The sequence below is a fragment of the Hippocampus bargibanti genome, linkage group LG22, assembly GCF_051943395.1.
Source record: "Hippocampus bargibanti isolate YZ-2025 linkage group LG22, ASM5194339v1, whole genome shotgun sequence".
NCBI lineage: Eukaryota > Metazoa > Chordata > Actinopteri > Syngnathiformes > Syngnathidae > Hippocampus > Hippocampus bargibanti.
In genome coordinates this window covers 5,507,162-5,522,824 of record NC_142755.1, presented here as the reverse complement: position 1 = coordinate 5,522,824, position 15,663 = coordinate 5,507,162, and the positions used below count along the sequence as shown (strand labels likewise).

General features: G+C 38.0%; 1 protein-coding gene across 3 annotated transcripts; it reads left to right on the top strand.

Annotated features, from left to right (window-relative positions):
• Window positions 1-196: 196 nt before the first annotated feature.
• On the top strand, window positions 197-15,542 carry cntn1b (contactin 1b). Of its 3 annotated transcripts, none has more exons than XM_088988419.1 (25): window positions 197-365; window positions 479-674; window positions 1,433-1,497; window positions 1,598-1,633; window positions 1,709-1,835; window positions 3,079-3,260; window positions 3,334-3,429; window positions 4,077-4,289; window positions 5,468-5,567; window positions 5,649-5,833; window positions 5,907-6,031; window positions 7,487-7,604; window positions 7,677-7,827; window positions 9,079-9,206; window positions 9,310-9,482; window positions 9,743-9,866; window positions 9,933-10,100; window positions 11,881-12,030; window positions 12,137-12,207; window positions 12,292-12,544; window positions 12,645-12,766; window positions 13,742-13,931; window positions 14,001-14,122; window positions 14,973-15,129; window positions 15,192-15,542. In XM_088988419.1, exons 3-25 carry the CDS (start codon window positions 1,443-1,445, stop codon window positions 15,266-15,268), a joined length of 3,123 nt encoding a protein of 1,040 aa, XP_088844545.1. In that variant the 5' UTR covers window positions 197-365; window positions 479-674; window positions 1,433-1,442; the 3' UTR covers window positions 15,269-15,542. The 3 variants fall into 3 exon arrangements, with proteins under 3 accessions (XP_088844545.1, XP_088844544.1, XP_088844546.1); XM_088988418.1 differs by having other exon boundaries at window positions 443-674; XM_088988420.1 differs by lacking the exon at window positions 197-365 and having other exon boundaries at window positions 1,436-1,497.
• The last annotated feature ends 121 nt before the right edge of the window (window positions 15,543-15,663 follow it).

The window sequence follows — 15,663 nt, the reverse complement described above, 5'->3', positions numbered from 1 at the left end:
GTTCTCGGCAAATTTGCCATCCCTGCATTCTGATTGGCCAGTGCCGGTCACGTGTCGCTCCAATACGAAAAATTCCAACGTACCCGGGAGCTGTTCGCGTCTAAGCATGAGAGTGAGTCTGTTCAACGGGTTCCTCTTGCTATAACACGACAAGTATTTTGTATTAAATGAAGATAAAAAAAATAGGGCGAAAATGTTTGAATAAACGTTGGCTTCAAGTTTTAAATTTGGCATATGTTTACTCAACCAGTCACTTAATTACCGGAAGTGGCTAGCACTACCTGGTACACCAGGAAGTTGAATGTTTTGATTATATTGTGTGTGTCGAGCCGTTTGTGAAGTACAACCAACTTCCCCTTTCAAAGGTAAGGATTTGTTTATTTATGTTTGTATTAATTTATTTTTAAAATGGCCTTGAATCATCCAAAATTGTTCATTCCAGTGCCGTTTTAGATTGTCCATTTCCGGTTCTCCTCAGCAACTCCGCCATCCCTGCATTCTGATTGGCCAGCGGCGGTCACGTGTCTCCCCGCACCCTCTGCTCCAAAACGAAAAGTTCCATCCGGACCCGAAGAGGAGGGGTTCGCGTCTGCACGCAGGACGATGCGTTTCGGCTGCAGGTGTGCCAGGCTTCAAGAAGCAATCATATTTCATACATTATATTGAAATAAAAGGTAAGATATATGTTTTTGGGTGAGTTTGTGCACGGTTGTGATGCAATATGTGTGTGTGGACACAAGTCTATTTGGTGGTGGGACCGGATTACCGCATTGCAGAACAGCTGGTGGAGGCATCATCGGTGCGCACTATTTTTTTTTTTTTTTTTTTTTGGGGGGGGGGGGGGGGGCAAGTGTATAGACTGCAACACCCCCTCCCCCAAAATAAAATACATTGTTGAAATTTTGCAGTTATTGTGCAACAAAAACAACTTGACATTGAATTCACAAAAGGGATTACTCGTCCTATAGATCCACTACAGTATACCCCAACCACCTCCTCCCTCATCATCATTTTTTTTAAATGAATACAGTGACCTAAATTTACCTTCATCTGTCCTAAAGCGGATCTGTGACGGGATTACATGGCGAATAAAGCAGCACGTTGTGATGATAAAAATCAGATTGCAGTGACTTGACTCCGCCCTTGCTGTATTTGATTGCATTTGTGTTTACAAATGAAAAACATGTCTGGCGTGAGTTGCTGTGCAGAGTGCATTTATATTTTCCAAGATGGTGGAGGAGGGGGTGGGGGGGTTGTTGCGGCAGGCGGGATGGCCGGCGAAGTTTCTGTTGAGTCATCATTGCAGTCCCGCGAGAGAACGCTGCGTGATAGTTTTGGATGTATGTTATGATGTCACCCACAGGGCACCTTATTAGGCCCACTAATTTTATCATGTAATTGGAATTTAACAGATCACTTGCTTTGTTTATAGCAGAATTAAGATGGCGCCTACTGTCTTGTCGCTGCTGGCCCTTGTATCCTCGATCCCGGTCACATGTAAGTACTTTTGTTTATATACTTACATATACTTTACATATGTAGCTATGTAAGGCGGCCATTATTTTTGCCATTGTAACATTATGTCTCCTGTTGTCAGTCACAATTCTTTTCGGGGAACCCAGGATATTTGGCGGTGAGTCCCTTTTAGTTTTTCTCGTCATTATCGATGCGTATTTGTAATATTTGCGGTTGTTATTTGAATATTTAGAGGAAGCTACTGGCTACGGGCCTATTTTTGAAGAAGAGCCAGTGGATGTGGTCTACACGGAGGACTCCCCCGATGGTCGGATCTCAATGAACTGCAGGGCTCGGGCCAACCCTCCAGCCGCATACAGGTAGTCCATCTTTGTTTTTGTAATTGATTTTTACTTTGGTCAATATTAACTCATTCACTGCCAGATATGCAAAAAAATGTGTCTACTTCAGTGCCAGGGTTTTTGTCATTGTCACTCAAACTCCAGGACCAGCATAATATTGCATTTTAGGACTACACAACATTATACTATCTTTTTTCATCAGAAAAAAAAAATAGTTAATTACTAAATTATATGGGTCTGGAGTTATCTAAGCTTGAAATGGGGGCAGATGTACATAATACAATACATATACATTACTATAGCTTTAACAACAGTGGAAGCTGTAACAAAGCGCTAACTGTCTAGCTGGCTATCTATTGGCTATCTGTTAGCTAGCTAACTTCCTATCTATTTGAGTTACTTCGGGTTGAGTGAACGCTGGCGCATATGGCTGCCGCTTCTCACCCGCAGATAAACTGATCCTATGACTGTAAAGTGACCTTGAGAGTTTTGAAAGGCGCTTATAAATGAAATTGATTATTTATTATTATTATTATTATTATTATTATTATTAGTAGTAGTAGTAGTAGTATTATAACATGGCAAAAAAGGCACATGATGCCCTCTTGTGGAAGGGAAAAAGATTGCCAGAGGTCTGAGCAGTGCTTTATCGGCATCAAGCATGAAAAAAACAAAACTCTAATACATTCGGGAATGGCGCTCTACGTCATATTTTCAATTCCCGAATATATTTGTAAATGAGTTCAAAACTCATTTGGTTAATCCCTAAATTATATGGGTCTGGAGTTATATGAATTGAAATCAGGGCGGCTGTCCAAAATACAATTTATATAGCGCTTTAACAAAAGCTGAAGCTGGAACAAAAAAAACATGGAAAATGCTGCCCCCTTGTGGAGAAAAAAAAACATTACCAGAAGCCATGGCCAGCGCTTTATTGGCACCCAAGCATGAAAAAACAAAGCCTGAACAAATTCGGGAATGGCGCTCGATGTCATATTATCAATTCCCGAATAAATTTGTCAATGGAAGTGAATGAGTTAAGTAAAAATTGCACATGCCCGCTTGTGGAGTCCCTCAAGGTTCAATTCCTAGCCTTCTTTTGTTTTCTGCATCTTTTACCTCTTTTGGAAAAAAATAGTGTCTTATTCCATTTGTATCCAAATAATTTTGCGGTGACAATGCATATGCAAATATGAGCATTTTTTGGGAGGAGGGGGGGGTATGTTACTCATCCATATCTAACGTAGCATCCGCTCGCTAGGTGGCGCCGTGACAACTGGGAGATCAAGCTGATGGAGCAGCCGGATGAGCATTACAGCCTGGTAGGAGGAAACCTGGTCATCAGCAACCCCAGACAGAAGAAGCACGGCGGCACGTACATCTGCGTGGCTCACAACATCTACGGCACCGTCATCAGCAAGGAGGCCCGCGTCAAATTCGGATGTAGGAACACGCAAAAGTCAGATATGTGTTTTATTTGTGTCGCCATGATTCAATGTTTTTTTTTCCGTTTAAGTTCTCGAGGAGTTTCCTCAAGAGGAGAGAGACCCGGTCACCGTCAGAGAAGGCCAAGGGGCGGTTCTACTGTGCGTCCCTCCCAAAGCGTGGCCAGGTACGTCAAATAGGTCACGTCAAACAGCTGCTCCTCCATCAATAATAATACAGAGTGTGTAAGGCGAAAAGTGTGTATCCCAAAAAATATTTTCCCATAGGAAACCATTAAAATGAGAATAATCCGTTCCCAGGTCCCCATAAAACACAATTTTCTAATTTTCTAAGCCTTAAAACTACACAAAATATACCTTATTTTAGGTAGAATAAATGTGCTATTGTATTATAATTAAATAAATAAACTGTACTGTATAATAAAGTTGCTTTATTTACCTTTGTGATGGTCGTTGATGGCTTGATGGAATGGAATGGCCGGTTTCATCAGCATTAAACACTTGATGAGGAACGTAACCTTCTTCTTTCACCATCTTGAGGAATAATGTAGGTGCTTTCTCTGTGATAATTTTATCTAGTTCCTCATCAATTGTGTTCATTTTAGCTGGGTTGATAGCTTTTTGCATCAGGTGTACAGATGGCTTGGCACATAACTCATTGTGGCTGCTTCGTGTGTATCTCGAAAAAAAGTTCGTATGCCAAGGTAAAATGTTCATAAATTTAGCCTTCGTAAACCGAAAAGTTCGTAAACCGAGGTATCACTATAATAATGCATTTCATTTGTAAGCGCCTTAACGTTTCTTCTCCCTTCAGAGGAAGTCTCCTACCGCTGGATCTTCAACGAATTCCCGGTGTTCCTCAACATGGACCGCCGCCGTTTTGTCTCGCAGAGGACGGGCAACCTGTACATCTCCAAGGTGGAGGCTCAGGACGCCGGGAACTACTCGTGCTTCGTCTCCAGCCCCGTCCTGGGGAGAAGTGTCTTTTCCAAGTTCATTCCTCTTATCCCGTTGCCGCCAGACGACGGTGAGTTTGTCGTGTCACAAAACGACTGAAAAACGTTGAAACGATGACATTTCTGGAGTCACCTGTTAAGTAAAATTGAGCATCCTTTCACAAAATGTTTAGTTTATTTTCAGTCGATGATACATTTTTGTATACTTGTTGACTCTTACGCAGATTTGTTGGTGGCACATGCAGAGAATACATTGCTAAACGTGGCCTACTTCCATAACCACAATTTCAGCAAACATTTAACACTATGTTTCTAATATTATGCTTACTGGTAGTTTTGACCAAAGTATTTGTGGTCCGACTGTTGCTTGAAAGTGGCTCTGGATCTTCACCCACCCACGTCATACGAATGGAGATACAAAGGCATTTTTTTTTTGCATGTTGTTGTCTAATTTAAAATGGCTTTATTTATTTGTTGATTTATTTATTTTGTAATTTATGTGTTTATTCATTTATTTTTAATTTTAATTTTAATTTTTTAAATTTTTAAATTTTTAATTTTTTAAATGTTTAATTTGTAATTTTTCATTTATTTATTTATTTATGTATTTATTTATGTATTTATTTATTTTTTTATTTATTTTTAAATTTAATTTTAATTTCAAATGTTAATTTATTGAATTTCTTTTTTAAAAATATTTTAATGTTTTTTAATTGTTTTATGATGAGCATTTTTTAGATTTTGTTATTTTGTTCAATACGTTCAATTTGTTTAATTTGTTTGATTTGTATTTTTTTAATGTTATTTTTTCAATTGTTTAATTGTTTATTTTTTATGTTTTAATGTTGTATTTTTTATTTTTAAATGTTTTAATACTTTTAATAGTAAATATTTTTTTTGTTGTATTTTTTTCATCTTACAATTTTTATGTTTTTTAATTTTGTATTTTGTATTTTTTAATTTGTTAATGTTTGTATTTTTTTTCTTTTTTGTTTTGTAATTTGTTAATTATTTGTAGGTATTTTTTACATTCATGGCATTTTTTTATTGAGTAATTTTTATTTTTTTAATTTTGTATTCATTTTTTTTAATATTTTAATTGTTAAATTTTTATTTCTTTTCATTTTTAATGTAAATTTATTTATTTATGATTATTTTATGTAATTTTGTATTGTATGTATTTATTTTTATTCATTCATTCATTCATTCATCTATTTATTTATTTGTTGATTTATTTGAATGACTTCAGGCGAAGAAAGAAAATACCCAGCAGACATCCGGGTGAAGTTCCCAGACACGACCGCCCTGCTCGCCTCCAACATCACCCTTGAATGCTTTGCTCTGGGGAAGTACGTTTGATTGACAACGAACTAATATCACGGGATTTACCTCCAAAGCGTCCAATCCCGTTTTTTCATTCCTCTCCTCAGTCCCATCCCTCACATTGTATGGAGGAAAGTGGACGCCACGGACTTACCGGCCAACCACGAGATCGGCGAATCGGGCGCGGCCTTGCACCTCTACAACGTCCAATACGAAGACGTCGGCGCGTACGAGTGCGAGGCCATCAACACCAAAGGGAAGGACTGGCACAAAGCTTGGCTCTACGTTGAGTGTGAGCGTCTCCCGGACTACGTCGTTGCCAAATGGTGCCAATGCCTTGAAATTAATCTCATTTTGTCGTCCAGCTGCTCCCGAGTGGGCCGAGACCGTCAACAACACACAGATGGACATCGGCTCCGAGCACACCATGCGCTGCGTTGCGTCGGGGAAGCCTTTCCCGTTCATTCGCTGGTATAAAGACGGCTACATGGTTAGCATCGTAAATATACGTATATATATATAAAAAATATCGATATAACCGGGACTATCGATATATCAGACCCTGTTTGCATGTAATTTTCTCCGTGCGTGCATAGAAATAGTATCGATATAACCGGGACTATCGATATATCCGATATCGATATAACGAGACTTTACTGTGTATATATATATATATATATATATATATATATATATATATATATATATATATATTTTTTTTTTTGATAAAAAGGTTTATTTCGCCGCCATTTGTAGTAAGACGTTTTGCTCCTCATCCGAGAATCTTCAATTCAAATAAATCAACAAATAAATAAATAAATAAATAAATAGATGAATGAATGAGTGAATAAATAAAAACAAAACAATTAAAAACATTAACATTAAAACAATTAGACAGTTAAAAACAATAAAAAAAATGTAAGAAAAAAAAACAAATAAATACGTAAATGATGAAAAAATAGAGACAAAATAATTATATTAAGAAAAATTTCAAATACACGTGAAAAATAAAAAATTAAAATATGAAAACAATAAAAAGAAAAAAATACACAACTCAAAGAAATAGTAACAAATAAATAATAAAAAAATACAGAAAAAAAATAAAATTAAAAAATTAAATTAAATATTACAAATGAAAAAGTACAAAATCAAAACATAAAGAAATTACAAAGAAAATTACGAAAATAAAAAATAACACAACTCAAAGAAACGATACAAAAATAATTTAAAACAATCGAAAGTTAAGTTAACACAATTAAAAAATCATTAAATAATTAAAACATAAACAATTACACAAACAATTGAAAAGATAAAAAAATAAACAACATGATAAAAAATACAAATTAAAACAAAAAATGAATTAAATAATTAAATAATTAAAAACATTAAAACATTACAAAATTAAAAAAATACTAAAATAAAACAATTAAAAATTAAAAAATGAAACAAATAAAACAAATAAACAAATTAAACAAAATGAAAATCAATACAAATAATAAAACAATTAAAACATTAAAAAAAGTAAAATATTACAAATGAAAAAAGTAAAAAAATAAAAAGAGAATTACGAGAAAAAAAATACACAACTCAAAAAAATAATAAAAATTAAATAATTAAAACATAAAAAAAATAAAGACAATTCAAATAAATACAAATAATAAAACAATTACCATTAAAAAAAAAAAAATACATTTCAAATTACAATTAAAATTAAACATTATATATGTATATATTGGGCCAGAGCTACCAGCAAATTTGTGTTCGCTGACAAAGCTTCTTGGATGAGGAGCGAAACCTCCGACAAGTCGGCTGAAGAAACCTTTTCATCGATGGACCATTCCTATATGACTAAGATCTTACACAGACATATTTTTTTTTTATAGATTTGTATAAATAAAGTTTTCAAAGTAAATCATCACTAATAATATTACCAATCTTTTCCCAGTCTGGAAAAGGTGAGCTGAAGTTCTCCAGCCTGACGTTTGCCGATTCTGGGATGTACCAGTGCATTGCGGAGAACTACTGGGGCATCAAATATGCCAATGCAGAGTTGCGGGTGATCGGTGAGAACCCCACAAAAAGTGTTTTTTTCCGAGCCGCGACGTGGCGATCTATTCACCCGAATCCCCCTTCAGCGTGCGCTCCGACCTTTGAGTTCAACCCTTTGAAGAAGCAGCTCCTCGGTGCCCGTGACGGCCGCGTGTTAATCGAATGTCAACCGCGAGCGGCCCCCAGGCCTCGCTTCACCTGGACCAAGGGGAAAGAGCTTCTCTTCAACACTTCACGGTCAGATTTTAACTCATTCACTGCCAGACATGTGCAAAAAATGTGTCCACTCCAGTGCCAGGGTTTTTGTCATTGTCACTAGAATTGCAGGACCCATAGAATATTGAGTTTTAGGACTACATCAACATTCAGTACAGCATTAGAAACCTTAGATTCCTTTCTTTCATCAGAAAAAAAGTTAATTCCTAAGTTATATGGGTCTGGAGTTATCTAAGCTTGAAATGGGGGCATATGTACAAAATACAATGCAATATTGGTTGATATAGCGCTTTAGCAACAGCTGAAGCTGTAACAAAGCGCTAACATGGACAAATGGCAAATGATGCCCCCTTGTGGAAGGGGAAAAACATTGGCAGAGGTCTGACCAGCGCTTTAGCGAGCTATCTATTTGCTATCTAGCTAGCTAGGTGGCTACCTAACTATCTATTTGCTATCTAACTAGCTAGCTGGCTACCTAGCTAGCTATCTATTTGCTATCTATTCGCTATCTAAGTAGCTAGCTGACTACCTAAGTAGCTATCTATTTGCTATCTATTTACTATCTATCTGGCTACTTAGCGAGCTATGTATTTGCTATCTATTTGCTATATTTTCACTATCTAGTTGCTACCTAGCTAGCTATCTATTTTCTATCTATTTGTTATCTATTTGCTATCTATTCACTATCTAACTAGCTAGCTGACTACCTAGCTAACTATCTATTTGCTATCTATTCGCTATCTAGCTCTCTGGCTACCTAGCTAGCTATCTTTTTGCTATCTATTCGCTGTCTAACTAGCTAGCTGGATCCCTAGCGAGCTATCTTTTTGCTATCTAACTAGCTAGCTGGCTACCTAGCTAACTATTTGCTATCTATTTGCGATCTAACTAGCTAGCTGGCTACCTAGCTTGCTATCTATTTGATATCTATTCGCTATCTAACTAGCTAGCCAGCTATCTATTAGTTATCTATTAGCTAGCTAGCTAACTTTCTATTTGAGTTATTCCGGGTTGAGTGAACGCTGGCACATGTGGCTGCCGCTGCTCACCCACTGAAAACCCGATCCTGTGACTGTAAAGTGACCTTGAGTTTGAAAGGCGCTTAGAAATGAAATGTATTATTATTATTATTTATTATTATTATTATTTATTGGCATCCAAGCATGAAAAATACATTTGGGAATGGCTCTCTATGTCCTATTTTCAATTCGCGAATGACAGTGAATGAGTTTAAAAACGCATCTGGAAACTTTCCATTATGCTTTTTGGCAGCATCTCCATCGCATTTGACGGCACCCTGGAGATCCTCAACGCCACCAAAAACGACGAAGGTTTCTACACGTGCTTCGCGGAGAACGACAGAGGGAAGGCCAACAGCTCCGGTTATCTCACCATCACGGGTCAGTTGTTCCAGACGGATCCTTGAGCACCAGAACCTGAATCGTCCGTGAAGTACATCAAATGGTCTCATCGCGATGTGGCCTTCAAACACGGTTTCCTTAGAGGCGACCGGCATCACGATGGCTCCCGAAGACACTGTGGTGACGGTTGGTGGCGAGGTGATCCTGTCCTGCTCGGCGTCCTATGACCCCATGCTGGATATCGCCTTCATCTGGGCCATCGACTTCCGGGTCATCGACTTTGACGCCGAATGGCCACACTATGAGCGCATCATGGTACCGTCTAAAGTCCTAAATTAGTCCAAGGCCAGATCTCCTACATGAAGATGACAATTTAACAGGCTGTGTGTTCACCTCAGATTGACTCCAGATTTTCTGTGCTTCTATTGTGGGCCTTTGAAGCATGACATTTTTAAATATGCTAACTTATTTTATGTCTATTCTCTCTCACCTACCCTCTGATTTATCTTTAAATCTTCAAAGATCAATCTCCAATAACAAAAATTCTCTCTTTTCCGCATTTCCGTGGCCTAAAGACCGAAGACGGTAGCGGTCATCTGCGCATCAAGAACACGCAGATCCAACACGAGGGCCGCTACACGTGCACGGCTCAGACGGTAGTGGACAGCGACACGGCGTACGCAGACCTAAAAGTCATCGGTCAGTAGACCCGTTTTTCCATCCCGCTACCGAATAACCGTGACTGGGAAACGTCTTTGGTCGTAGGTGTCCCGGGGCCTCCCGGTGTCATCCGCGTGGAGGATATCGGCGACACGTGGGTGAAGCTGCTGTGGACCAAAGGAGCCGAACACAACAGTCCCATTCTGTATTACACCATTCAGACCAGGCACTTCTGGTCTCTGCATGAGGACGACTGGAGGAACGCCAGCACTTGTACGTACCCAACAGGACATTACAGTAATCCCTTGCTACTTAACGGCTCGATTATCGCCGCCATTGATGCAAACGGGTAGAAAAAGCTGTGGTTAAAAAAACTGAAGGGTTCTCTGTCATGACATCAGAGGATGTGAACGCCCTCATTGAGGGATATTCGGAGCCTCTAACGCACAGGTGTCAAAGTCATTTTTTGCCGCGGGCCACATTGTAGTCATGGTTTCCTCTCGAGGGCCGTTATGAATTTGGGGAACCCATTAGAATGTTTAAATCCCTTCAAATATTACGTATAGAGCACACAGCAAATTAATTAATAACTCGTTTTCAAATCTGAAGTCAAGAATAATGACTTTTATTGTGGTTGACATCCAAAAATATGACATTTTGGCTCAGATTTTAGCAATCATCATGGAATTTAACAAGTTTGATTTGCTTTCGCGGGCCGAAAAAAATGATGTGGTGGGCCGGATTTAGCCCGCGGGCCTTGACTTTGACACCTGTGCTCTAACAGCCCGAGATGATGAGGAAGCCGGAGAGGGTGGCCATGCATGTATTTATTTATTGTTGTTTTTATTTTGTAATTGTTTTTAATGTTGTTTTTTTTTACTTTTTGTTTGCCATTTTCCATTTTTTTTTTTTACATTTTAATTTTAATGTAAATTGTAATAATATTTTTTCATTTTTTTATTTTTTATTTTTTATTTTTTTCATTTGGAATTCATTTAATTCATTATTTTTTCATTTATTTGTACCTTCATTCATTCTATTTATTTGTTTATTATATTTTTTTTATTTGATAAAAAATGTTGTTATTAAATGTTGTTAATTATTTGATAAAATAATTTTTTTTGTACTTTTTAATTTAATTTATTATATGATATTATTATATTATATGTAATTATTTATTTCATTTTTTTATATTTTTTATTTGTTCATTGATGTTTTTATTTTGTACTTTGTATTTTATTGTTTTTTTTAAATGTTTTAAGTGCTTCTATTTTTTTACTTTTATTTTCTATTTTCTATTTTACATTTTCCAATTTTTAATTTAAATATAAATTTAAATTTGTTCTTTTTTATTTTTAGTTTTTATTTTGTAATTTAGTATTTTTTATTTATTTAATTCATTATATGTTCATTACCTTCATTCATTCTAAAGTATTTATTTGTTTGTTCTTATTTTTGTATTTATTTTTTACATTTTTAAATGTATTAATTTTAAATGTTTTTATTTTTGTACTTTTTATTTTCCCTTTTAATGTTTTAGTTTGTAATGCTTTTTTTGTTTTATGTTGTTTTTTATTTTTATTTTATTTAATTTAGTATTTGTTTTTATTTTATAATTTGTATCATTCTACAGTATTTATTTATTTGTTTGTTATTATTATTTGTAGTTATTTTTTTTACATTTTTAACTGTATTAATTTTAAATTATTTTATTTTTGTAATTTTTATTTTCCCTATTAATGTTGCTATTTTTGTTTTTTTGTTGTTTTTTTATTTTTATTTTTTAAATTTTGTATTTGTTTTTATTTTGCAATGTTTAATGTATTTTTTTAATAAATAAATATTTAAAATATTGATATAATTAATATTTTTTATTCTGTATTTTTGTATTTTTAATTTATTTTAAAAATCCGAATGGATTCATCAAGATGGATTTGGGTTCATCTTTTGGCCACGAGATGGCAGCATAATGCTAACAGAAGTCATAGAGAAAAGCATACATAAGGTCTCACAAGTGACAATAACATTGGAAACTGGAATGTGTGTCTTTCAGCGCCGACCTTCCTCGACGGTAACGTGGATCGGGCCGACGTCACCGACCTGTACCCCTGGATGGAGTATCAGTTCCGGATCATCGCCACAAACAAATACGGCTCGGGAGAAGCCAGCATTCCTTCGCTCAAGATCAAAACTTGGGACGCGCGTAAGTAGATGCACCATTTGGAGTTTTGTCCACCGTTAGCATTAGCATTGGAATGGAAATAGATTGGAACGAGATTTAACTGGAATTTGATCTACCCCCTTGGTAGCACCGGTGGTCTCTCCCGCTGACGTGGAAGGCTACGGCGGTCGAAATGGCGAGATTATCATCACATGGACGGTAACCAAACCCAACACCACATTTTTGCTAAAAGTCACTTTAGCACTCGTCTTACGCCCCCCCCCCCCCATCCCATCCCAATAGCCTGTGCAGCCTTGGTATTTCTACGGGAAAAAGTTTGGTTACATCGTAGCCTTCAAGCCATACGACGGATACGACTGGTGGTACGAGACCATCTCCGACCCGGAAACCAGGCGCTACGTTCACAAAGACTCCTTCTTCCTTCCCGGCGAGGAGGACTTCCAAGTCCGGGAGTTCCAGGTGAAGATCAAGACCTTCAACGTGAAGGGAGACGGACCCTACAGCCTCACCAAAGTCATCTACTACCCTCGAGACGGTAAGGACACACCTGGTGTCGCTCCAGAGTCTCTCGATGAGGGTTGCCTTCCCCAGAGTATGAAGAACTTTTTGAGGGACCCCCGTTGTGTGGTCTGCAGTCCCCACAGAGCCTCCAACGGATGTCTACGCTCGGCCGGTGTCCTCCACGGAGGCTCTGGTATGGTGGCTCCCGGTGGTGGACACGGGAACGGGCCTGCAACAGTACATCGAAGGCTACCAGGTGAGAAGATTTCGACCGAATACAGTGATAGCTCGGTTTACGAACGCTTTAGCTAACAAACTTTGTGCCATAAGAATGTTAAATTTGCGAGAATATAATCTACGAACTATTTTTTGGGAAACACGCGGAGCGCCACAATGAGTGATGTGTCGTTCGCGAATGAGCCGCTTTTCCTCACAAGGAGCTGAAAATGGCAGCCGGCTTTTTTTTTCTCCTCTATTCCCAGTGACCAGTCTTCTGTTAAAGCCGCACGTGATTGGTCAAGATCTGTGGGACACTCGCAGCAGGGCACACGGAGCAGTGAGCGGGGGGAGGGGTTACAGAAACAGAAACACACACACACGAAAGGGAGACGACAGAGCTTGAAACAAAAAAAAACAAAAGTGAAAAAAAAGTGAAAAGGTGAGAACATGGATAGAAACATGGATAGAAAACACAGTGAAATTTTGACTTTATTGATAGTGTAGACTGCAAGGTTAAAATATCCCACCAGTCAAGCTCCACAAACAATAAGCCATCTGTATAATTTGAAAATAACAGACAAGCCATGGAACCAGCTATTAATGAAGTTTCTAGTGTGTCTGTCTGAATCTGTTGCAATATCACAACTTCTAAGACACTCTATGCAAAAAGCTATCCATTCCATCAAGCCATCAACGACCATCATCAAGGTAAATAAAATGACTTTATTATACAGTACCGTTTATTTCTTTAATTACAATACCATAGCACATTTCTTATACATAAATAATGTATGTTGTGTGTCATTTTAAGCCTTATTTAGTTGAAAACTATGTTTTATGGGGACCTGGGAACGGATTATTCTCATTTTAATGGTTTCCTATGGGAAATTAATGTTTGGAATACACACTTTTCGCCTTACACACACTTTCTGGGAACCAATTAAGTTTGTAAGCCAAGGTATCATTGTACCTCCCAAAAAAGACCCGCTGACCCACTCCCGTTCCACGTCAGGTTAAATACTGGCGAAAATACGACGACACGGAACCGGGAGCCAATCGCATTTTTGTCAACGCCACGGCGAACCAAACCAGACTGGAGAACATGCTACCCGACTCGCATTACCTCATCGAAGTGCGGGCTTTTAACGGCGCAGGCCTCGGACCTCCTGGAGAACACTGCGAGATGTTCACCAAAAGACCACGTAAGATGGAGATGTCGGGGAAAAAAACAAAATGTCCTCCCCTTACGATGTCCACCTTTTCCGATGCAGCTCCAGCAGAACCCCCCAGGATGTGGCGCTTCATTTCGTGGACTGGAAAGTGGCTGTATGTGTGGTGGGACCACATCTCGTACGACTGGTTTGGGAATGTATCCTTCCCGCTCTATTACAAGGTGAGATCCATGGAGCTTTGGGGAACTTTAAACTTAACTCATTCACTGCCAGACCATGTGCAAAAATGTGTCCATTTCGGGTTTTTGTCATTATCACTCAAATTGCAGGACCCACAGAATATAGAGTTTTAGGATGGCTCTTCTTTCATTAAGAATTAAAGAGTTAATTCCTAAGTTATATTGGTCTGGAGTTATCTGAGTTTGAAATGGGGGCAGATGTACAAAATGCAGTGCACGTTGATTTGTGTTGCGCTTTAACAGCAGCTGAAGCTATAACAAAGCGCTAACATGGACAAAAGGCAAATGCTGCCCCCTAGAAACCTTAGACTATGGAATTTCATCAGGAAGAAAAAGTGTTAATTCCTAAATGATATGGTTCTGGAGTTATCTGATCTTAAAATTGGGGCAGCTGTACAAAAATACAATACATATTGAGTTATATCACGCTTTCAATTCCCGAATAAATTCGGCTATAATAATAATAATAATAATAAATTTAATTTATAAGCGCCTTTCAAAACTCTCAAGGTCACTTTACAGTCACATGATAAGTTTTTCTGTTGGGTGAGCAGCGGCAGCCACACGCGCCACCCTTCACTCAACCCGAAAGTTAATAGATAGAAAGCAACCTAGCCAGCTAATCGATAGCCAACAGATAGCTAGCAAGATAGCTATCCACCTAGATACCTCTATAGCTAATAGCTAGCTAGATAGTTAGTTAGCTAATACACTGAATGTCACTATTAAATACTGTACACAGATAGAAAGCTAGCTAGCTAGCCAGCCAAATAGATCGCCAGCTGGCAGCGAATGGCCACCTTGATTTTTAAAACCCCGCCCACTTTTCCAGGTCATGTTCCGAAAGACGGGCTACATCTACGGGAAGGTTTACGTCACAGGCTGGCATTTCATGGACTTCCCCATGCCGCAGTTTGGCGACTACGAGCTGATGGTCCGCGGACGTTACGAGGGAGGCGACGGTCCCGTCAGGACCATCGAGCTACTGGGTAAGACTTGCCATCAGCCATTTTTGGCCCAGACGCTTCACCTTCGCTCCGCTTCTCCTCAGGTAAGGCCCCCGTGACCACGCCCACCCTCGGATTCATCTCGGCGCTCTTGCTAGCGCTGCTCGTTGCGGTATTGTAACGTCAAGACGAGAGGTTTTTTTTTTTTATTTTTGCTTTCCCTTCGCATTAGATGTAGTTCAAAAAAGGCTTTTGAATATCCCGTAAACTTGAGCTTCAATATTTATTTATGTATTTTTTAAATGGCTTTTATTTTCTCGGGGTTGGTCCGTCATGTAAACTCACTAGCAATCGATATTTATGACAAGCACTATATCAAAAGCAATCAAATTGTGTATAAAGATGTCAAGTAGTGCTTTTAGATGTAGATAAAATACTACTACACTAAATTTCTGTCTGATTTTTTTTTTCCAAGCGCTTTTTCTGAATCGTGTTTTTTAAATTATCAAAATAGGCAGAAAAATGATCGTTTTTTTTTTATCCAATGAAACCATCTTTGCAGGGGTGAAAAAATTG

What these genes read in the sequence shown, in the direction of transcription:
- cntn1b (XM_088988419.1), top strand. Translation starts at nt 1,443, where the DNA reads ATGGCGCCTACTGTCTTGTCGCTGCTGGCCCTTGTATCCTCGATCCCG. An exon ending in GGCCCGCGTCAAATTCGGAT is followed by an intron (nt 3,261 to 3,333) that starts GTAGGAACACGC and finishes TTTCCGTTTAAG; the next exon opens with TTCTCGAGGAGTTTCCTCAA. An exon ending in CGCAGACCTAAAAGTCATCG is followed by an intron (nt 9,867 to 9,932) that starts GTCAGTAGACCC and finishes CTTTGGTCGTAG; the next exon opens with GTGTCCCGGGGCCTCCCGGT.